This window comes from Lemur catta, chromosome 7 (assembly GCF_020740605.2).
Source record: "Lemur catta isolate mLemCat1 chromosome 7, mLemCat1.pri, whole genome shotgun sequence".
NCBI classification, from domain to species: Eukaryota; Metazoa; Chordata; class Mammalia; order Primates; family Lemuridae; genus Lemur; species Lemur catta.
In genome coordinates, this window is record NC_059134.1 from 101,082,251 (window position 1) to 101,103,460 (window position 21,210).

At 55.5% G+C, this 21,210-nt stretch overlaps 1 protein-coding gene across 1 annotated transcript; it reads left to right on the forward strand.

The window, feature by feature from the left end:
* Positions 1 to 116: 116 nt before the first annotated feature.
* EHD1 (EH domain containing 1) lies at positions 117 to 20,664 on the forward strand. Its single transcript, XM_045556114.1, has 5 exons — positions 117 to 703; positions 4,089 to 4,186; positions 15,481 to 15,893; positions 19,228 to 19,392; positions 19,848 to 20,664. The coding sequence occupies exons 1-5, from the start codon at positions 300 to 302 to the stop codon at positions 20,370 to 20,372; spliced, it is 1,605 nt and encodes a 534-aa protein (XP_045412070.1). The 5' UTR covers positions 117 to 299; the 3' UTR covers positions 20,373 to 20,664.
* Positions 20,665 to 21,210: the final 546 nt, after the last annotated feature.

A 21,210-nucleotide genomic window follows, 5' to 3' on the forward strand; every position in this document is an offset into this window, starting at 1 on the left:
TCCTTCCTCCCCTCCCCATTCTCGGCTGCTCAAGCGGCGGCGGCGCCAGCCGGATCACAGGGCCGATCCTATAAAGGGCGCTTGGCGGGGCGCGCGCTCCACTTGGCTGAGGGCGTCTCCGCGGGGTGTGCCGTGCGCCTGCGCAGTGTGGGCCGCTCCCCGCCCCCTGCCCCTCTGCTGCCGCCTGCTGCCCTAGTCAGCCAGCCAGCCGGCCGGCCAGGCCCCGCCTCGGCTCTGTGCTCTCGTCCACCTCTCAGCCGCCGGTCTGCCCCGCAGCAGCCAGCCCCGTCTCCAACAGCATGTTCAGCTGGGTCAGCAAGGATGCCCGCCGCAAGAAGGAGCCGGAGCTCTTCCAGACGGTGGCCGAGGGGCTGCGGCAGCTGTACGCGCAGAAGCTGTTGCCCCTGGAGGAGTACTACCGCTTCCACGAGTTCCACTCGCCGGCGCTGGAGGACGCTGACTTCGACAACAAGCCCATGGTGCTCCTCGTGGGCCAGTACAGCACGGGCAAAACCACCTTCATCCGGCACCTGATCGAACAGGACTTCCCGGGGATGCGCATCGGGCCCGAGCCCACCACTGACTCCTTCATCGCCGTCATGCACGGCCCCACCGAGGGCGTGGTGCCGGGCAACGCGCTTGTCGTCGACCCGCGGCGCCCCTTCCGCAAGCTCAACGCCTTCGGCAACGCCTTCCTCAACAGGTACCCACCCCTTGCCATAGGATGCGGGAGGCGCGGCTGAGGTACTCGGTCCCGACCCTCCCGCGGCCGTGGCCCCCGCCGTCCTTTGTCTCCAAGGCCCTGGTGAGACCCTCAGTGACCACTTCCTGGGACGAGCCCTGCTTGTTTTCACAGAAAATCCACTCGGGAGTCTGGGAGTGGGCCTTGCCGGCACCTCCAGCTTCTGTCGCCCCAGAATCTTCCAGGTTATCAGTTTAACTCCCAAACCCCCCGCAGATCCTAGCCCCACTCCCCTCAGAACAGGGCCGTGGTAGGAGAGTGAGGCATTCGTGTTTGCTCTTCCTAGGTCTCCACCTCCTTCCCCACACTGGACACACCGATTCATTCAAATCAGCCCCTCACTCCCCTGCCTTCAGGGCTCTGTTTAAGTGTCCCGGGAAAGCACAAACTGTTAGGCATTCCCTTTGCTGGTGTGGTATCTCTGCTCTACCTCCCCTGGGATGGTGGTTTTGTGTAGGAAGGACAAGGAGGCTCTGCTGTGGCCTGCTAATTTGGGGGCAGCCCTGGAGGCTGGGGACTGATGGGGTTTGAACACTTCCAAAGGCAGCTCTCATAGGGTCAGTGCTGCCTTGAGGGGCTTCAGGAAGCAGCATGAGGTAGTGGCATGGGAGCCCTGAAATGAGATTCCAGCCCCAAGGTCCCTCTGTAGATGCAATAAGATGTTCCTTAACCTACTTGGACCTCAGTTTCCCCAGTTAAATAAGTAAGACCTGCCTGCCCATGAATGCACCGAGATTCTTGCTGTGAGTGAAGCACAGTGGCTCCTCTTGGAGAAGGAGTCACTTTTCTATAAAGGAACTCAACGCATCCCATCCCAACCCCCCAGGGAACATACCAAAGGACTTCACAGACCCTGCCCTCTCTACCACCCCCATTCAAGGAGTGACTCCACATGCCTTTCTAGTCAGGGGAAGAGCCTAGGAAGGAATCTGAATTCTGCCTCCCAGGTCCCCGCCCTTCATGACCACATTCCTTTCCAGACACTGTCCAGCCGTACAGGGCGGCTCGCCCCACAGCGAGCCAGTGCCAAGCCTACCTCCATGCGCAGAGCTAACCTTCAATGTTGTGTTTTTGCCCCTTCCAGGCATGTCAGGTTGTCCTCTTGTTTTATGGCTGTTGGTGTTTGTATGTCAGGGCCACACAAACACCAACCAACCGTTTGGGCTAAGGGTCCTGAAGAGAGAGGCTGGATCCTTTGGCCTTGAGCGATTTTGTTATGCTTGAGTCAGGGTTATGCATCAGCCAGATAGTGTTCATTGTACCCAGACCTCCTGTGTTTTAACATTTTTGTGCCCGTAGATAGGCGATTGGCTCAGACTGTAAGCTGGGGAGAGCCATTTGATCTTGTGGAAAGTTTGGCTGCTGTGCTGGAAAGTCCAAGCATTAGGTCTCTGCTTCCACGCAGAACTCTGGGAAGCCATAAGGAAGGGTCGCTGTACTATCCTCAGGTATTCACTTTTGATTGTAAAGGCAGACCATTTTTGAAAGGAGAAAGAGGGCACATGACTGGTTCTCTGAATTTGGAAACCCAGAGTTTCAGAGCTGGGAGGATCTCAGCATCTCAGCAACCCCTACCTTGTTGATTGAGGAAGCTGAGGGCCCAGGTGACTTTTTGAGGCCTCCCTTTAAGTTTACGCAGTGCTCACTGCCTGGCCTTTGTGGCCAGTTACTGCCTGCTGTTGCTTCTACCCGAAAAAAGAGCAGTTCTGTTTAGGAGCACTTGGTCCAAAACAGGCACTTTGATGACATTGGTGCCACAGGATCTGAAAGCAGAATGCTTTTGTTTCCTTCTTGCCACCACCTCATCTCCAGAGGGTCCATTCTGAACACTGATGGCACTGCCAGAGGCATCCTTATCAGCGGAGCTGAGGCCTGGAGCCGTGTCAGGGTGTATAGTGCAGGGAGTGCCACCAGGCTGGGGAGAGCACAACAAAGGGGGCTTTTCTCTGGTTGATACAGCCTCTTTTCAAGAGACCCTTTGAATCATGATCTTGAGTTTCCGGCCTTCTTCCACTGAGTGCTACTCTAAGAATAAAATCAGATGGAGCAGACCAGGACAGGGCGCAGTCAGGGTGTCCTAAGAGCGTCTTGTGAAAACTCCTCCTTGCATAACTGGGACTGCCCCCTTGTAGTGTGAGGTAAAATCTGCCTCCTTGTTGGTGAGAAGGTGGGATTGGTGCATCTTTACTGCCTGCTGCCTTTCTTGTTGTCTGCCACACTCCCTGGGCTTTGCAGAGCAACTTGTTTCTGGGCCCTACAGATGTTATCTCACTGGCCAGGCTCATTTTTAGGTATGTTACTTCCCATAGCCAGTTCGACTTCCAGTCCTCCTAGGTTGTCATTTTCTCCAGTGGCTCCCGTCCTAGCAGCTCTGCTACTGGCACTAGTGAGGGTGAGGTCCAAGGTCTGTTCACCCTGTGGGTCAGCTGCTCTTGCTCTGTTGCACTTGCAGGCAGCACCTCTCACCCTGGCCAGTTGCCCCCGGCCTGTGGGCCACTGGTCACTTGGGGGAAGGTGACCAAAAGGAGAAGCTAATCAGCTCAGATTCCTCCCCTCTGTTGGAAGGGCTTTCAGTCTGTATCTATAGACAATGGGTCAGTATTTTCTTTGCTCACATGCCTTTTTCAGAGAAGTTTTTAAAGGAGCTTTTTCTGTGTCCCGTAAAGAATCCCTGCTGTCAGTTGAGACAACCCCTTGCTGTTCTGGACTGTTCTAAGCTTAGTGTGGAACTCAGGCAGGCATAGCTGAGCCCTCACCCATGAGTCACCAGCTCTCCGCAGCCTGTTCTCCCTCAGCCTGCTTTGACTTTCAGAGAATGATGTGTCTGTACTTCCTCCACCAGCCTGTGTGGCCCCCTGGCTTTTACTGGCTGCCCATGGCAGCTAGGTGAAAGGGCAGGGCTGGCCCTTGTAGCAAAAGGAAGAGACCAGCTCTTTTTGGCATGTGGAAGGTTAGCCAAGCAGCTGAAAATATTAACTTGGAGTTCCAAAATCCAAGTGTCACCCTCCTGTTTCCCTTCTGAGTTGCATGGTGACCTAGGCTCGCAGTTTTCACTAACAAGTCAGCAGCTTGAAAGTTGAACTCTGGAATTCTGGGGGGAAAGCAGCTGTGAGGGAAGTGCTGGCGTAGGTCAGTTCGTGTCTGCTGGTTGCATGCCCGGTTAGGAAAGTACCTCCAATTTGCTGGCCACCCCTGGAAACTGAGATGACAGAAAAGCTCCTATGAAGTCCTTCCTTCTGGAGAGGAAGCCAGAGATGGAGACAAAGTCCAGAAAGCCCTGTTGTCGCATCTGCAGCAGTGATAACTCCATCTTGATATCTCACTTCTGGCTTTTGCTCTCGTGTAGGTTCATGTGTGCCCAGCTGCCCAACCCTGTGCTGGACAGCATCAGCATCATTGACACTCCTGGGATCCTGTCCGGGGAGAAACAGCGCATCAGCAGAGGTAAACAGGCCCTGACCGCAGCCCCGGGCACTGGTATTGTCAGACTCCTATCTGATATCTGCGACCTGGTTCAGATCTGCCCTTGAGATTTCTTCCAGCCCCAGGCTTTTGAAAAAAGTAGGTCCAAGTGAGAACCCATTTTACAACAGCCTCTTAACTTCCGCAGTGCTGCGAGCACTGAGGGGACAGGAGCTGCTTTCTGCCTTGCTCGCTATGCCCCGGTGACAAGAGCAACCAAGGAGAGACCACAGCCAATTTTGTGCAACTGTCATGCTTTCAAACCCATGAGGCATGCTGGGAACAACAGGATCCGGAGAGAGGGCCTCAGGCCACATGCTGAGGACACAGGAAATGGCTTACTACCTGTGCTCCAGGTTGTCCAGCCAGCACCCTGGCCTCCCTGGGGCTCACTTGCCTTAGCTTGTGTTTAAAAGCTTTGCCTCCCAAAGCTGTCTAAATTCCTAGTGGAGTCCAGCAGGACCATGAGGGAGCCCACCAAAAGGAGAAGTTAGCAGAAATTTGCTGAAACGTTAAGGGGCTAGTGGAAATTCACTTAGCTGTCGATAGTCAGCAGCCTCCCTGGGTGAGGTTTCCATGCTGTGCATTAGTGCTAGGCCCATTCCAGGTGTGTAAACTGCCTGGATGTTGCCAAGCTTTTTTGAAGATCTGGTTTGGGGTGAACCTGAACTGGGTCATCTATCTCCCACTGCCCATTTTTGTAGAAGGGCGGGGGGCTTTGGGACCTGGATGCTTTCTGGGAGGAGCTTGAGGGCAGGTGGCTGGTACCTGGCAGGTCAGGAGTGGCGTCCACAGCTGCCAATGTGAAAATGGAATAAGATCAAACTCAAGGAGAGGTTGAGGACCAGTGACCAGGTTTGTTTATCATTAACTTGCAAATGTTCCTGAGTCCCTTTCTTCTAGAATGCCCAGAGGTAGTGAGCCTTGCGACCTGGGATTTGGGGTGCATGTGTGTCTCTCTGCTGGGGCTCTGAGGGGGTGGGGGCTCTGTTCTTGGTGCTGAGAAACCTCGCTTCTCTTTCTTTCCAGGCTCGTGGGCCCTGCCAATGTGGGATTGCATCAGAGTGTACTGAAACTGCTGTCTCTCTAATCTGGTTGCAAAGCTGCCAATTAAGCTTTTAGGTTCTCCCACCCCTGGTGATAGTGACGCTCCTAGGAGTTCAAGGGAGGAGATTTGGGGACCTGTTTTTTAAAAAGTGAGGGCCAGTTTTTTTCTTTCTTACTACTATTATTGTTCCAACCTGGTTTTAAGAAAATGCCTGATAAGCAAGACTTGTCATTTGCCGAAGCAAGGCCAGAGAGTCTGAATAAGTTACTCTTGAAGAGAGACAAGCACGGAGGGAATGTGTTCTCAGTCTGCCTCCAGGGCCAAGGTATTCTGGAGGGACATTGTTTAAGGCTCTATTGAAGTGTCTTTCAGTAGTAGAGGGGACTCCTCTGACAGGGGCCACGAGATAGAGAAGCCCCTGAGATAGAGAAGCCCTGGTGGGGCGGCTGGTGTGTACACATCCTGGGGCAAGGGACAATAGCGCACAAGAAGAGGTTTATCTGGCCGGAGTGCCACTGCTCAGTGTAGCTTCGGAGCTGAGTTTAGTATGCAAGGGGAGGGCTTTAGGGTTCTGGAGGCCCCTATTGTCTCAAAAAGGAACTCAGAAAGAGCTGTTTTCCACCAGTGCTAGGAAGGCCCCCCCGCTGGACTGTCTTGGACCTTTCGGCGTGTGTCCTCAGAGCTTAGCAGGCTGAGCAGCTCAGACTGTACACCTGGATGTGTTGAGTGCCCTGGCCCCTGCCCGCTAGGACGGTCCCTCTGCTTCCTTTTCCAGTTAGGAGAGACAGGCCCCAAAGCGGCACTTGAGGAATAGGCTCCACAGTCAGAGGACCAGCAGATGTGATGTGTTTCCACTAGTGGTTGGGGGAGGACTCGAGTATGACGGGTGGTCCTGGTCCTCAAGGTGCCCGTGCAAACGACAGATTGGAGGAGTGAGCTGTCGGTACTCTGCCTGTGGGGCCTGCCTGTCCCCTCTGGGAGTAAGGTGTGCCCCTCTGGGTCCCTGAGCTGCCAGGCTCCCCTGAATCCACAGAAGGCCTCCCCGACTGCGCCGTGGACAGGAAGGGGAGGATGGCTGAAAGAAAAGCACATGGCTCCGATTGGAGGAGGGTTTCTTGCTGTGTAATAGCACAAGGTCAGACTGATTTTACTAGACTGTTTGTGTCCTTCCATAGCCCTAGGGGGTCTTAGTTTAAACATATCTTACTTGCTGGGCATGGTGGCATTCACCTGTAATCCCAGCTACTGGGGAGGCTGAGGCGGGAGGATTGCTTGAGCCCAGGAGTTCAAGATCAGCCTGGGTGACATAGCAAGACCCCATCTCAATTAAGGGGAAAAAATAAAATAAAATAATATTTTACCACTATACAATATATACATGTAACGGAAAAAAATGTATTTGTGTGTAATGAAAAAAAAAAGTTACCCAGTTGGGGTTTGGTGTCAGCATTTTGTCCTCAGGAGGAAGACCGTCACCGGGTACCTCTTGGAGTTTCTGGTGTGGACTCCGGGAACCACTAGGTGACTGGGAGGAGTGGATTTAGCCTTCCTGGAGTCCCGCCCATCAGTCAGGCAAAGGCCCGCGTCGCCCTGTCCAGCAGAGGAAGTCAGCAGGGCAGTGCGTTCCAGGCCCCGGGCTGGCCGCCTCCTGCTCCCTTTGCTGGTGGCGTGGAAAGCAGGTGTTTCCCTCAGAAAGACAGGGCCACAGCACGTGGGGCTGGGCAAGCGGCACGCCTTCCCGTGGCCTGCCAGCCTCATTGCCTGGGAACAGACGTCCTCGTGGAAACTGCATGTGCACGAGCGTTGCTAATGACATTTACTTCCATTTCCCACCCTCACTGGGCTGGCTCCTCCTGGCTTCTTTTCCCCTTGTCCCCTAACGTGTGCAGGAAATGCTGTGTGCAAAGATAAGGTGGGGCACCCAGAGCAGTCAGGATGCGCCTGCTCTGTGAGGGACCCTGAGGCACTCTGAAGAGGAGGGGCCCCTGCTGGGGTCTCCGGCTGCTCTGGCCCTTGTGCTAATCTTCTGAGTGACTTTAAAGATACCATTCACCTGTGTCAGCAGAGAAAGGTGGCCTGTGGGTACAGCGTTCATTCGTGAGTGCTGCCCGCGTGACTGATAGAGGGCATTCCAAAGGGCAGCTGGGGTGTGGCACGACTGCCGACCCCCCCCCACAGTCACAGTGCAGCGGAGCCTGGAGCAGGCTCTTCCCACAGCTAAGCTGAAACTTTCGTGCCTCAGTTTCCCTCACAAAAGTTGTGTCATCCGGGAGTGTTGTTTCAACTTAGAGTAGGAGATGGGAGACCTGGCTGGCTCTGTGCCTGACTTTTGCTGGCCCCGTCAACGGGCTCCATTGCGGTATCACAGCAGCTGCATCTGTGTGGAAGCTACTGCATTTCAGAGGAGGAAACAGGCTTAGGAAAGTTGAGTAATTAGCCTAAGATGACACACAGGCTAGCAAATGTTGGGGCTAGGATTCGAACCCAGGCAGGGGCTGTGCATGCACATACCGCAGTGCAGCTGAGGGAGGGCGCCTTGGTGTGGAGTCCCGAGAGCTTGGATTAGACAGACCTTTGAGCCTGCTGGGTCATTACTGTGGCGGTTCAGAGCTGTCCTGAAATGTGCGGAGGCCACGCTCTGCTTCTCTTCCAGCCCAAGGTCAGACTCCAAGTCCACAAATGGACCTGAGGTCTGGGGCCTTGAACGACATTGCTGGTATCGTCTTCCTTTTCCCTGTTTCCTGCCTCCAGCCAGAAATGACCCCCAGGCCACCCAGGGAGTGGCACTTGGAGCCCTGGCCCAGGGTGGCTGGTTTCCTGGGTTCTCATTTGCCCTCCTGCTAACTCCATCCAAGCCTGGGAGCCGTCCTCATCCTTAATAGTCGACAGAGCCTCCACGGCCCAGACTCCCATCTGTGTGGCCTGGAACCCTCTGACCCAGAGGTGGAGCTGCTCTGTAGACAGCCCTCCTCCTGCTGCCGCCCCCGAGGTGCCCCAGCGCTAACAGCCCTCTAGGTTGGTGTTTCACCAGGGCGTTCTGCAGACATTACGGTGTCCCAAGGGGTTGTCCAGAGGCCCTGGGCAAGGCCAAGTGCTGTGTCCCCCTTGGATTCACAGCGTCCACAGCACACATGTAACAGAAGGTTCAAGTCCCACGTCAATACTTTAGGAGCTGAGTGGCCCCGGGGAGTTGCCATGACCCCCGGGAGCCGCGTCAGTACAGTAGGCATAACAATACCAGCCTCTAGGGCTATTGCTGAGTACAGACACTTACTTGTGTTAGGCTCTTGCTCTAGTGCCTGGTACAAGTTAAGTGTTCAAGAGATGTCAGCTGATTAATAATAAAGAGACTGAAAAATCCAGGGTTCCCCAGGCATTGATGAAGGAGACCTTTTTCTGTGTAACCTGGAGGGAGGATCCTCAGAGTAGCACTGAGTCTGCCAGGTTTTCCCTTCATACTCCAGGGCCGCGTTGGGGCTCTGCAGCTTCCAGCCTCCGTGCAGCCTCCCAGGCCTTCAGCTCAGCCCCTGTACCACTGTTCCCTCCCCTAGTCCAGCAGGCCAGAGTGCCAGGAGGCTGTTGGCCGCAGTGCGCGGAGGGGGCGTACCAGGTTGTGCCTGCGGCACCTGTTCCCAGGCTGCGAGCCCCACGGGCGGGGGAGCAGCTGGCCAGGGCGCCGGCACACATGCCATTTATATTTGGAGGACGAGGAATGCGTCATGCGTGTGAAGTGATCCTTGCCCACACACCCAGCAGAATCTGAGCTTCTTGAGCCCAAAATACAAATCCTGCGAGTAAATAAGAGCAAACATTTACGACATGCTCACGGAGTGCCAGGCTCAGCCAAGCCTCCCGGCAGCACTCCGAGGGGGAGGCCGACTGTCTTCCAGCCACAGGTGGGGAGTCCGGGGACTGAAGCTCCAGAGGCAAATGGCCTCTGGGGTCACACAGCTGGTTTGTAGGAGGCTCGGGATGGAAATGTGGGCCTGATTCCAGCGTCCGTTTGTCCTTCCTCCTCTTCTTTGGCTCACTTCAGGCCTGGCCTGTCGAGGTCTGCCGGATACAGTAGAACCCCCCCTTGGCGGCGGGTGTGCTGCTCAGGGAAGCAGCCGGGGCCACCCCCACAGCCAAGATAGAGAGTACTCCTGTGACCCAAAAGTTCCCCCTGGCCCATGTAGTCACTTCTGGTCCCAGGCAGCCCACTGACATTTGTCCCTAAATTTTATCTTTTCTAGAATGTCACATAGGTAGAATCATACAGCATGAAGCCTTAGTGTCTGTCTTCTGTCACTTCTGTCACTGGAGCTTTCTGCTTTTGCGATGCATCCACGTGTTTGAGAGTATCGGGGGTTCGCCCCTTTCTGATGCTGGGCCATGTCCTGTCACAGGAATGTTCACCTGTTGAAGGGCATTGGGGTTGTTTCCAGCTCGGGACAGTTTTAAATTAGTTGCTATAAATGTTTGTGCTCAGCGCTTTGGGTATGTGTTGTCATTTCCTTGGGCAAGTACCTAGGGTGGGGAGGACCCTGACTTTTCACCTCTGTGCTACCCTGGAAAGGCCCTTCCCTTAAGAGCTTCAGCGGAGGAAGCTCAGGAACAAATCCTCCCAGTATAGATTCTTCTCGGTTCCTGAATCGCTGTCTCGCTCTGCCATGCTGCTTTCTCCTGGGCCTGGCCCGGGTTGGAAACCTGTGTGATGGGGAGACCGGCGAGAAATACCGAGGCCCACGCAGCTTGAATGGCAGGAAACAAAAGTCGATTGGAGACAAACCCTCTATTGTTTTGTGTTTTAGAAACTTTTGGAATGTACGAAGCCGATTTTCCCCCAGCTACTGGAACTACCTGCATTTTGGAGGGTGCTAGGGTAGGGCTCGGAGGCATCAAAACAGCTTCCTCCTCTACCTCTCCTGGGTGGCGGAAGGCAGGAAGGTGGCCCCTGTGAACAGGCCAGCCAGCCTCTGGGAAGCTTCAGGTGCCTCCTGAGCAGGAGGGGCCTGGAGGAGGGAACGGAGCCACTGTGGGAGGTGGCACTCGGCCTCCTGCCCAGGGTGCCCGTGCACACCCTGCCCAAGGTGTCAGGCAGCCGAAATGGCTCAGCCTGATTGCCCAGAATAACTCTCTTCTTTTTACCCTCTTGCCCCACTCCCAGGACTTTTTTCTTTCTTTCTTTTAATTGTGGTAAAATATACCTAACATAGCAGATTTGCCATTTTAGTCTTTTATTCCCCCTTTTTAAAAATTCTACTTTTCGGGCCGGGTACGGTGGCTCATGCCTATAATCCTAGCACTCTGAGAGGCCAAGGCAGGAGGATACCTTGAGGTTAGGAGTTCAAGACCAGCTTGAACAAGAGCGAGACCCCGTCTCTACTAAAAATAGCAAAAATTAGCCGGGCATGTCACACACCTATAGTCCCAGCTACTCGGGAGGCTGAGGCAGGAGGATCGCTTGAGCCCAGGAGTTTGAGGTTGCTGTGAGCTAGGCTGATGCCACGGCACTCTAGCCCAGGCAGCAGAGTGAGACTCTGTCTCAAAAAAAAATAAGTAAATAAAATAAAATTCTACCTTTTTCTTTTCTTTTTTGCTTTTTTTTTTTTTTTTCGTAAATCAGAGACCTCTATATCCGTTTCAACCACTCTTAAGTGCACAATTCAGTGGCACTAAGTACATTCACATTATTGTGCGGCCATCACCACCGTCCAGCTCCGGGACTTTTTTCATCTTCCCAAACTGAAACTCTGCCCCCATTAAACGCTAATTCCCCCTCCCTCACCCTGGCCCCACCATCCTACTTTCTGCCTCTGTGCACTTGACTGCTCTGGCTTCCTCCTGTACACCGAACCCTACAGGAACCCTACAGGGGGCTCTTGGCCTTTTGTGAGGGGCTCATTTCACTTAGCTGATGTCTCCGGAGTCCCAGCTTGTCCTGCAGCTCAGGTGGTCCCTGGTGGGTCTGGCTTTACTCACTGAAGTTACTCACTCTGCAGGTGGCCTTTTCTTTCCAGCCCACAGCCCTGGGCCATGTTTTCTGTGTCCTTAGTGGAGCTACAGGTGTCAGCTTTATCACTCCCACCCCTGCATTGGTGGGGACGTCCCCCTTTCTTACTGAGCACACACAGCTTCCTGCTTCTGCTGCGGAATAAGTAATAATTGCTGTTGCATGAGGTGGTGTCTGACTCCTGTTTTGACCACCAGTGTCCCAAAAAAGGCTCGTGGCCTTGGGCAGTGCTGGGGGCGCTGGGCAGTGCTGGGGGCGCTGGCCAGCCCTGTTCTGTGCTTGTGACCTGCGCTGAGCTCCAAGCCCAAGGGCGGCTCGGTGCTGCCGCTGTGTGGTTAGCCCTTGGCACCTCTTGACACCTGGCGAGTGAGGCGCATCCAAGGGCAGTGAGGGGCTGGTTGGTGGTTTGCAGCCACATGGTCCCACACCTGCAATGACATGGCACAGGCCCGAGTGCTGTGGCCCTTTTTGTCGCCTATGGGTATGCTTGGCCAGTCACTGTGTTTTCTCTCAGCAAAAGTGTGAGTGTTCTCTGTAATAAACAGGAAATTTCATTCACCTGCAAAAAAAGGGACTTAGTTCTGTTGACTTGATCTTGAGGCGACGGCCAGTGACTGGATTTGGAGGCAGGGTTGGGTGGGGGGCGGCGCTGGCTGGGGCTCATGGACCCAAGGACTGGCAGAGAGTTTGATGTTCTTCCTCCTTTCTCTCCCTTTCCCCAGGGTCCCCCTCCATCCAGCGGGAGGAGGGAGTGAGGCCACACTGGGTGGAGTTTGGAGGGTGACCTCAGCTCCCCAGGCGCTGTCCTGACTCCTAGGCCAAAGCCAACACGGCCGAGCACAGCCCATGAGGGCGTCCTGTTCCCAAGAACTGAGTTTTGGCATCACTGCCTCCCCAGCTGTGTGAATTCTAATTTCAGCTCGGGCCGGTCTGAGAACAAACAGTTTGATGAGGGGGGAAATGGGGCCCCTTTTGCTGAGCGAGGAGATGCTGCTCAGTCCTTGCGTCATCGATTTTTCAGTGCTGACCTGTGTTCTCAGAGCTGGCCCATGGCCGTGGCAGCCATGGGCCCCAGGCAGGCCTTGCAGGCTCAGCTGGGTGCCCCTGGTGGCGCCAGGGCAGCAGGCGACCTCTCCTTGCCCCTGCTTCCCGCCTGCTGCCCCTGGGCCTTCCCCTCTCTCTGGTTTTCTGCTGATCTTTCACTCTCTGGGCGTCCCTTCCTGTGGTTCTGGGAGTCAGGGCGTCTCAGAGGCCTTGTACTTTGGAACCAGCAGCCTGTGGTCCTGGCTAGCAGCTGGCACATGCTCGATGCCCTCCCACATCTTCTGGGCACGTGGGATCTGGGCCATCCACAGGAGCCTCTGGGAGGCTGACGGGGCTTCCCTGCCCAGCCCGAAGGGCCCCAGCACCATCCTGTGAAGACCCTCCGCCCTTGAGGGGCTGTTTCGGTTCTGAGCAGAGTGCCCTGTGTCCCCGGTGCGCTGGGGCAGGAAAACTGTTGCAAATCACTGCTCTGGAGAGTCTGCCTATGCTGTGTTGACCGAAGCAGTGGATTTGGGATTTTCCTTGCATTTTGGTGACTTTCCTTCAGGACAAAAGCTGGTCTCTGGCCTCAGAGCCGAGCATGGTGAGGTCCCAGGCCGCTCGGCCCGTGTTCCCTCAGCAGGTCTGCAGGGGGTCCGGTGCAATACCTCAGTGGTCCTCCCCGTAATGCTAAGAGGAGGGGTTGCTGTTTGAGTTTTACAGGTGGAGAAAGTACTGAGAAATTAGGAAAAGAACTTGAGGTCACAGAGCCGGTGGCTGGAGCTGGGAGTTGATTGCAGAGCCATCTTATTTAAAAGCCCACATTTTTTTTTTTTTGAGACAGAGTCTCACTGTGTTGCCCAGGCTAGAGTGAGTGCCGTGGGATCAGCCTAGCTCACAGCAACCTCAAACTCCTGGGCTCAAGTGATCCTGCTGCCTCAGCCTTCCGAGTAGCTGAGACTACAGGCATGTGCCACTATGCCTGGCTAATTTTTTCTATATATATATTTTAGCTGTCCATATAATTTCTTTCTATTTTTAGTAGAGATGGGATCTTGCTCTTTCTCAGGCTGGTCTCGAACTCCTGAGCTCAAACGATCTGCCCACCTCAGCCTCCCAGAGTGCTAGGATTACAGGCATGAGCCACCGGCCTAAAAGCCCCATTCTTTCTGCATGTCCCAAGTGTGAGGAGAGGCCCAGCACCCTGTGGCTTTAGGCTCACAGGTGACTGAGGCACACTGGAACCTGGGGGCCTGGCAGCAGGGACGTTTGTCTAACCAAGCAGAGCTTACTCCTCGCAAGCCTCACAGCGCAGTTTATCTCAGGCTGTGCGGGTGGAGGCCGCCTCTCGGGCAGCTCGGGCTGTGGACTTGCCTTCAGCCCGGGAGGGCTTCCCAGGTGGGGGCAGCCTGTGCCACTATGCTGCCTCCCCAGCTCGGGGTGGCTAATCAGCAGGTTCCTCACCAGGGGGACACTGGGGGCTGCCCTCCTGTCACTTCAGGCTGCGCCTGGCTGCTGCCTTTCCTTGACACTTTTTCCCTTTTTTTTTTTTTTTTTTGCACTTCCTGTCCTCTGCAATCTAGAGAATACATATCTAAATCCCCAGCTTGGTCAGAGGGTGGTAAGTGTTTTCCATAGGGGATGCCAGGAGCAGGCCGTGGGGGTGAGGAGCTTGGTTTTGGCCAACAGCTGGGCTATGTCCCAGACTGTTCTCTGGCTTCTCTGGCTTTTTTCAGGAGCTTGACTGCTCTCTGGGAAGTACCTAGTGGTTTTTAAGAGGGCTGATCTATATTTAGGGTGGCCTGGTACCTGTGGATAGACTGAGCCAGGGAACAAAGAAGCTTGCTCAGAATCAGTCAGAGGGCGCATGACACCTCAGGGGCTGGGACTCAAGCTCCCCACAGATGCTAGGCCACTGTTGCCACAGAGTCTTCCTGTCTCTTCTTGGTATTCCTAAAAGGTGAAGACAGAATTTTCATTTCTTCTGGAGGCAGTGGAAGAAGTGGAAACGTTTTGAAGAGCCGTAGTTGTCAGATAGGGTACAAATTAGACTGCTGTTACAGAGACCCAAAAATCATTGGCTTAAATCTGATATCCAGTAGTTTATGTGAAAAATAAGTCCAAGGCCATCCGGACATGCAGCTTTCATCTCTGAACCCAAAGTGGTTGCTCTAGCTCCTATTTTATCACATCTGCATCCCAGTCCTCAGGAAGTTGAGAAAACGACAAAGGGTTCATGTACCTTTTCTCATTTATTTCTGCTGCAAGGGAGATTGAGAAATGCAGTCTTAAGCTAGGAGGCTATGAGTCTAGCTGAAATGAGATAGTTCCATTATTAAAGGAGGAATTCCAGTTAGCAGTCTCTGCCACAGAGGACACAGTTCCCTTTAATGGCTGGGCCTTAATTGGGCCGTAATGGGTTGGTGGGAAACAGCATAGATTAAGGTTTAGAGCTAGAGTCTGTCTAGCCCACCTGCTTCATTTTCAAAAAGCGTTTAAGACCTAGAAAGGAGAAGTGGTTTGTAGCACTTCCTGCACTTGTAGAGCAGAGGTCGGCAGACTTTTTCTGTAAGGGTCAGATAGTTAATATTTTCAGCTTTGCAGACCTCATGGTTTCTGTCACAACGACTAAACTCTGCTATTATAGACAAAAGCAGCCATAGATAATACAAATGAGCTTGGCTGTGTTTCAATAAAACTTTATTTACATAAACAGGTGGTGGGCCAGATTTGGTCCCTGAGCCGTAGTTTGCTGGAGCAGTTAATAAATGAGATTCCTGCAAAATAGGGAGCCTGGGACATAAGCACTATACAAATACCAGCTGCAGTTACTGCTGTCCAAGGGCACACGGCTGGCAGGTGGCAGCACCTGAGTCTGCTCTGCCCACCATACTGTGCTGGGCCGTGTTGCTGGGGTCTCCTCCTCACTCTTGCCCTGGTCTGACCGACCTTAGCGAACTTGGACTTGGCAACTTCCTTTGCTTTAGCATCTGTTGATGCCAGGTGCTGTGTGGGCACCACCATGGCAGGTACAGAAACGGGAGACCTGATGAGCCTGCCTTCAGGGTGCTTTGCTTCCAGACGAGTACATTATGAGAATTTAAAAAATGACCTCAGACTGAGAAATACTAGGCCAAGTTAGAAATACAAGAGCCATCAGAGCAGCCAGGCCCCTCGGTGCCTCGATCTCACCTTTCTCCTCCCCCTCAGGTTATGACTTTGCAGCTGTCCTGGAGTGGTTTGCCGAGAGGGTGGACAGGATCATCCTGCTCTTCGACGCCCACAAGCTGGACATCTCTGATGAATTCTCGGAAGTCATCAAGGCCCTCAAGAACCATGAGGACAAGATCCGCGTGGTGCTGAACAAGGCCGACCAGATCGAGACGCAGCAGTTGATGCGGGTGTACGGGGCCCTCATGTGGTCCCTGGGGAAGATCATCAACACCCCCGAGGTGGTCAGGGTCTACATCGGCTCCTTCTGGTCCCACCCGCTCCTCATCCCCGACAACCGCAAGCTCTTTGAGGCCGAGGAGCAAGACCTCTTCAAAGACATCCAGTCTCTGCCCCGAAATGCCGCCCTCAGGAAGCTCAATGACCTGATCAAGCGGGCGCGGCTGGCCAAGGTAGACCCTGGGACGAGGGGAGCGGCCTATTGCCGGTTGGGACTCGGGGGCTCTGGGACTGGCACTCGGGGCCCCGGGATTGCCCAAGGCCCATCCCTGCCTGCTGCACAGCCAAACCTGCCCTGTGCTGTTTTCATGTGTGCAGAAACCAGTCCTCGTGCACACCCACAGTGCAGCCTGCCCATCTGAGATCCCTTACCTGGCCTCCTCTTAGCCTGTTCTGTTTGTGCTTTATACCCCAAGTACTTGAGGAAGGATTTGAACATGCTGACAACATAGAAACAGCAAACAGGAAGTCACCACTGAGGCAAAGGAGGCAGCCCCAGAAATGGAGTGTTTGGGGGGCATAGGCCTGAACCTCATGGGCTTCCCTCTTGGAGCTGTTAAGCACTGAAGTGTCCCCAGCACAGTGCTAGGCACTGGGGACACAGGAGGAACACAGCCTGCAGCCTAACATTCCCCAGCCTTCATGGGGAAAACAGGGCATACACAAAAAATAAGCATTGGTTGTTTATGTTGTCCAGGGCGAGCACAGGGCACTGCAGGAGCTGACAGCTGGGCAGCTGTCCCGGTGGGGTAGAGGGGCTGGGAGGCCCCGGGCGGGAGTGGATGTTTAGGCTGGGTAGGAAACAGCTAGTAAGGAGAAAGGGCGCCAGCCTGCAGCCCAGAGAGCATGCTGGGTGCTGATGCCCAGCCCACAGTGGGGTGACATCCGTCCACACAGGCCTCATAAACCATCTTCACCCCTTAGGAAGCACAGGGCCCCTGGTACCTGCCGCCAGCATCTGAATTGTTCAAGAGTTTGGAATCTCAGTGGCTGGCCGTGTACTAGAGTGAGAGCCCAGGATGCTGGTGCTAGGAAGTGAAGGTTCATGCCGTCAGTGGACTCTCCAAACACAGAGGGACAGAACATGTCCCCTTAGGGCATCTGACTTGGGACAGCACCACATCATGAGCCAGCCCAGATATGTCATTGTGAGGGATAGTCCCAACTGTGGCTGGGGTTGGCCCTTTGGACGGGAGTATCTAATGTGCACTAAACAGCCGGAAATGACCAAGTCCAAACACTGGCATTTTGGCAGGGCGTGCAGCTGTGCTTTCAGACTCTCAGCACTGGGATCAGGTGTTAAAGGGGTAGACTCTGGCCGCAGCTCCCCTGCCAGGCTGGGTCAGAGCTCGGCTCAGGAACTGCCCTGCCAGCACTGGTTCTCCAGTGAGAAGCCGCAGAGAGCCAGTGCTCACCCCTGCCTGTGGAATGCAGAGAAGGACCAGGGCAGACATTGTGTGGGTGCTGAGCCTCAGTGACGGCCTGTGGCCAAGGACGAAGTCCTCCAGGCTCCAAGTGTGACTGAGGACTGAGGAAGGCGCATTCCAGGGAGCCTGTGCCCCCGCCTGCGCTGGGTGGGTCAGAGGTGTGGAGCCTCATCAGTGGCTGAGCCAGTGGCCCTTACACCCACTGTCTCGAGGCCAGAGCGTCCAGTGGCATTCGGGTGCTGCCTGGTCCAAGGCACTAGAGCTGACCATTTGTCCTGTGCCACTGCACTGGCTCCACCTTGTGACCCAAAGTGCCTGTGGCCGGCAGTTTCGCAGCCTGTTGGCCCCACAGTGCAGGTCTGAGCCACCTCGCCCTGCTGAGCCAGAATCTGCTTATGACTTGAGCCCCTGGGGATCTGCGCATGGGAGCAGGTCGGAGCCTGCTAGGGTTCAGGGCTGCATGTTTTTCAAGATATCTGACTTCTAGCGGTGGCTCATGCCTGTAATCCTAGCACTCTGGGAGGCCAAGGTGGGAGGATCCCTTGAGGTCAGGAGTTTGAGACCAGCCTGAGGGAGAAAGAGACCCCCGTCTCTACTAAAAATAGAAAAACTTAGCCCGGCTTGGTGGCGCAGGCCTGTAGTCCCAGGGTGAGGCAGGAGGATCGCTTAAGCCCAGGAGTTGGAGGCTGCTGTGAGCTAGGCTGATGCCACGGCACTCACTCTAGCCCGGGCAACAGAGTGAGACTCTGTCTCAAAAAAAAAAAAAAAACATATCTCCCTATGAGTGGAGCCAGTTCGGAGAAAGGAACCCATGAGAAAACCCTGGTGACTGAACCCCAGCCTCAAAGGACCAAGGATGTCCTGAGCGAGGCTTGTGGCCCTGGCTGAGCCTCACCCAGCCTCCCTCAAGGACAGGCGGGACAAAAGGCAGTTGTGGGCCCCTGCCTGGTGGCCTGGAGAGGTGGTGTGTGACTGCCTGCCACAGGCATACTGAGTCCCCTCGCCTGGAAACCCTGCCATGTCTCGAAGGCTTCCTTTTCCTGGAGTGAGTGGCGCTCTCTGCACCGACTCTCACTGGCCCGTTGCAGGGCAGAGTGGTGGCCACGGCTCTCTGTGACCTGCCTATTGCAGCATCTCCAGGAGATCCTGGATGGGGGTTAGGGGGGCCGCCTCCCTAAGGCAGTTCCTGGCCAGGCTGCCCGGGCTGGACAGGCGGGGCTCGTGCTGAGCGGAGGGCAGCGGTGGGCTGGAGCCGGCCGCAGCCCTTCGTGGCTGGACGCCGCTTGGCAGGGCCGAAGGATCTGAAGCTGGGCTGCTCTGGAGGGGTGCTAGTGTTCCCGCCGCTGCGGGGAAGTGAAGGGTGTGCCACCCTTAACTCTGCCTGAGCAAGGTACTGGAGCTCAGATAGAGCTCAAAACTGCTGGGAAAAATCTTCGTGAGATTTTTCTAATCCTTAGTCATCTCGAAGCCGTCATGATGATAGAGTGGGGTGTAGCTCAGGCCCGCAGGAGCTGTGTGAGCTCTCCGCGAGCGCGCTGCAGGGATTGGCACGTGCAGCCTCAGCTCTGCAGGAAACACGAGGGGAGGGCACAGACAGAAAGAACGGAGGCTGTGGGCCGCCTTGGCCCCCGGGATGTGGTCCTGGCTCTTCCTCGTAGTAGCCAAGCACCCTGGGTAAGGCCTCCCACCTGCCCACCTTGCTCAGGGCCAAGGTTGAAGTCACCCCACCCTTGGGCCTTGTGGTGCTCACCAAACAGCCTTCTCTTAGTTCACAGACTCGGTTTTCCTCTTCCTGGACCCTCACGGTGTCTCGTGCGGGGCTGTTGTCTGTCCATTTCAAGTGGGTTTTCCTCTCCTTTCCTTCCCTCTGCCCGTGGCAGTGGGTGGCGGTGGCCTCTCCACACTGTGTCTGCTCCTGGGCCCTTGGGTCCTGTGGGACAGCAGCAGCCTGGAGCTCGACGCCATTGCTCCCACTTCCCTGTTCCCGAGCAGCTGGCAGCAGCAGTGTCCCCGGAGGCTCCCTGGGGCCGCCGGGCATATGCCAAGGAAGCACCTGATGTCTGCCCTCCGGTCCCCTTAGGTCCATGCCTACATCATCAGCTCCCTCAAGAAGGAGATGCCCAACGTCTTTGGTAAGGAGAGCAAGAAGAAAGAGCTGGTGAACAACCTGGGAGAGATCTACCAGAAGATCGAACGAGAACATCAGATCTCCCCTGGGGACTTCCCGAGCCTCCGCAAGATGCAGGTACGGCTGTCCTGAGTGCCCCTGGGGCCAGCAGGGAGTCAGGAGGGCCCAGGGCACTCGTTCTGGAGGGAATCCCAGCTCCATGGGGGAGGGCTTTCCAAAACGGAAGCAGCTGGGTTAATCACCAGCACTCCACCCGAATCAGGATTGACCCAGGCAGTGACACCGAGCAGGGGAATGTGGTGACTCACCTTGCGTGGGGGGAGAGGGCTGGGCTGTGCCAGGCACTCTGCGGTGTCCTGTCAGGTAGTCCTGACAGCGCTGCAAGGAAAGTGCTGTTAATGCTTCCTGTTTACAGGTTAGGGAGCCGCGGCCCAGCCGGGTTACCTAAGTTGCCCAAGCTGGAGAGTGGGAGAGCAGCTCTTTCTACTTGAGAGGCCCTCACTTGAGCCGCTTGGCCTGGAGCCTGGGGGGGCCGTCCTTCCCAGCGCTCGTCTTCCTCCCCCCACCCACAGGAACTCCTGCAGACCCAGGACTTCAGCAAGTTCCAGGCCTTGAAGCCCAAGCTTCTGGACACAGTGGACGACATGCTGGCCAACGACATTGCCCGGCTGATGGTGATGGTGCGCCAGGAGGAGTCCCTGATGCCCTCCCAGGCTGTGAAGGGTGGCGCCTTCGACGGCACCATGAACGGGCCCTTTGGGCACGGCTATGGTGAGGGGGCCGGCGAGGGCATCGACGATGTCGAGTGGGTGGTGGGCAAGGACAAGCCCACCTACGATGAGATCTTCTACACGCTGTCCCCCGTCAATGGCAAGATCACAGGCGCCAATGCCAAGAAGGAGATGGTGAAGTCCAAGCTGCCCAACACGGTGCTGGGGAAGATCTGGAAGCTGGCCGACGTGGACAAGGACGGGCTGCTGGACGACGAGGAGTTCGCCCTGGCCAACCACCTCATCAAGGTCAAGTTGGAGGGCCACGAGCTGCCCGCCGACCTGCCCCCACACCTGATCCCGCCCTCCAAGCGGAGGCACGAGTGACTGAGTGACCGATTGACCGGCCTCGCCCCGGCCACCCGCCATCTCCACACCACGCAGCAGGCAGAGGCCTGGGAGGCAGAGACTGGGGGGAGGGGAAGGCTCACCATTTCTCAAGGTCCATAAAGACTGAGCGGATGTTTCCTCAGCTCTTGAAAAGGAAAACCGCCATCTTTATTTTAAGGCTGTTCCTGGGCCCGGCTGGGGAGGCAGGGGTGATACACAGATGTGAATGATGGAATTTTGTGCACAAGAACTATGGATATTTTTAATATATAACGTTAGAGGCACGTTCTTTCTTGCCTCCTGCTCTGTCTGACAGCCCCCCACACACAGCCTCTGTCCCCTCCCGACCTTCCCTCTGCTCTGGCTTTGGCTGGACGGCGCGTGCAGTGACTATGCCCACAAGGGAACTAGCTCGCCCCTTCCGGCAGCTGCCAGGCCAGGGCTGTGTGGACAGGAACGCCCAGCAGCCTCCGGGTTACTTCAGGGGCAGTGGTTTCCTCCCTCACCCGGCTCTGCCTCCTCCCGCACTCTCGGTGAAGTGGGTTCTTGTGCCTTCCCCTTCCCGGGCCCCCTGTGCCCGCCCCTGCTCTTTCCTCCCGTACCCCACCTGCCCCAACACTCCACCTCAGCTGGCAGTCACAGAAGCAAGGCCCAGCCACCTTTGTCTTTCTGGGGACTTGCGGGGAGGAGTGAGAGAAGGTCTTCCAGAAAAATATATAAGCTAGTTTTTGTTCTGTAAAGTGATACCTTTCATACTTGACTGAATTTTCCAGCAACTTCCCAGCCACTTGTTCAAAAGCTGTGATTTTTGTCTCCCCTTCCCCATATTCCAGTC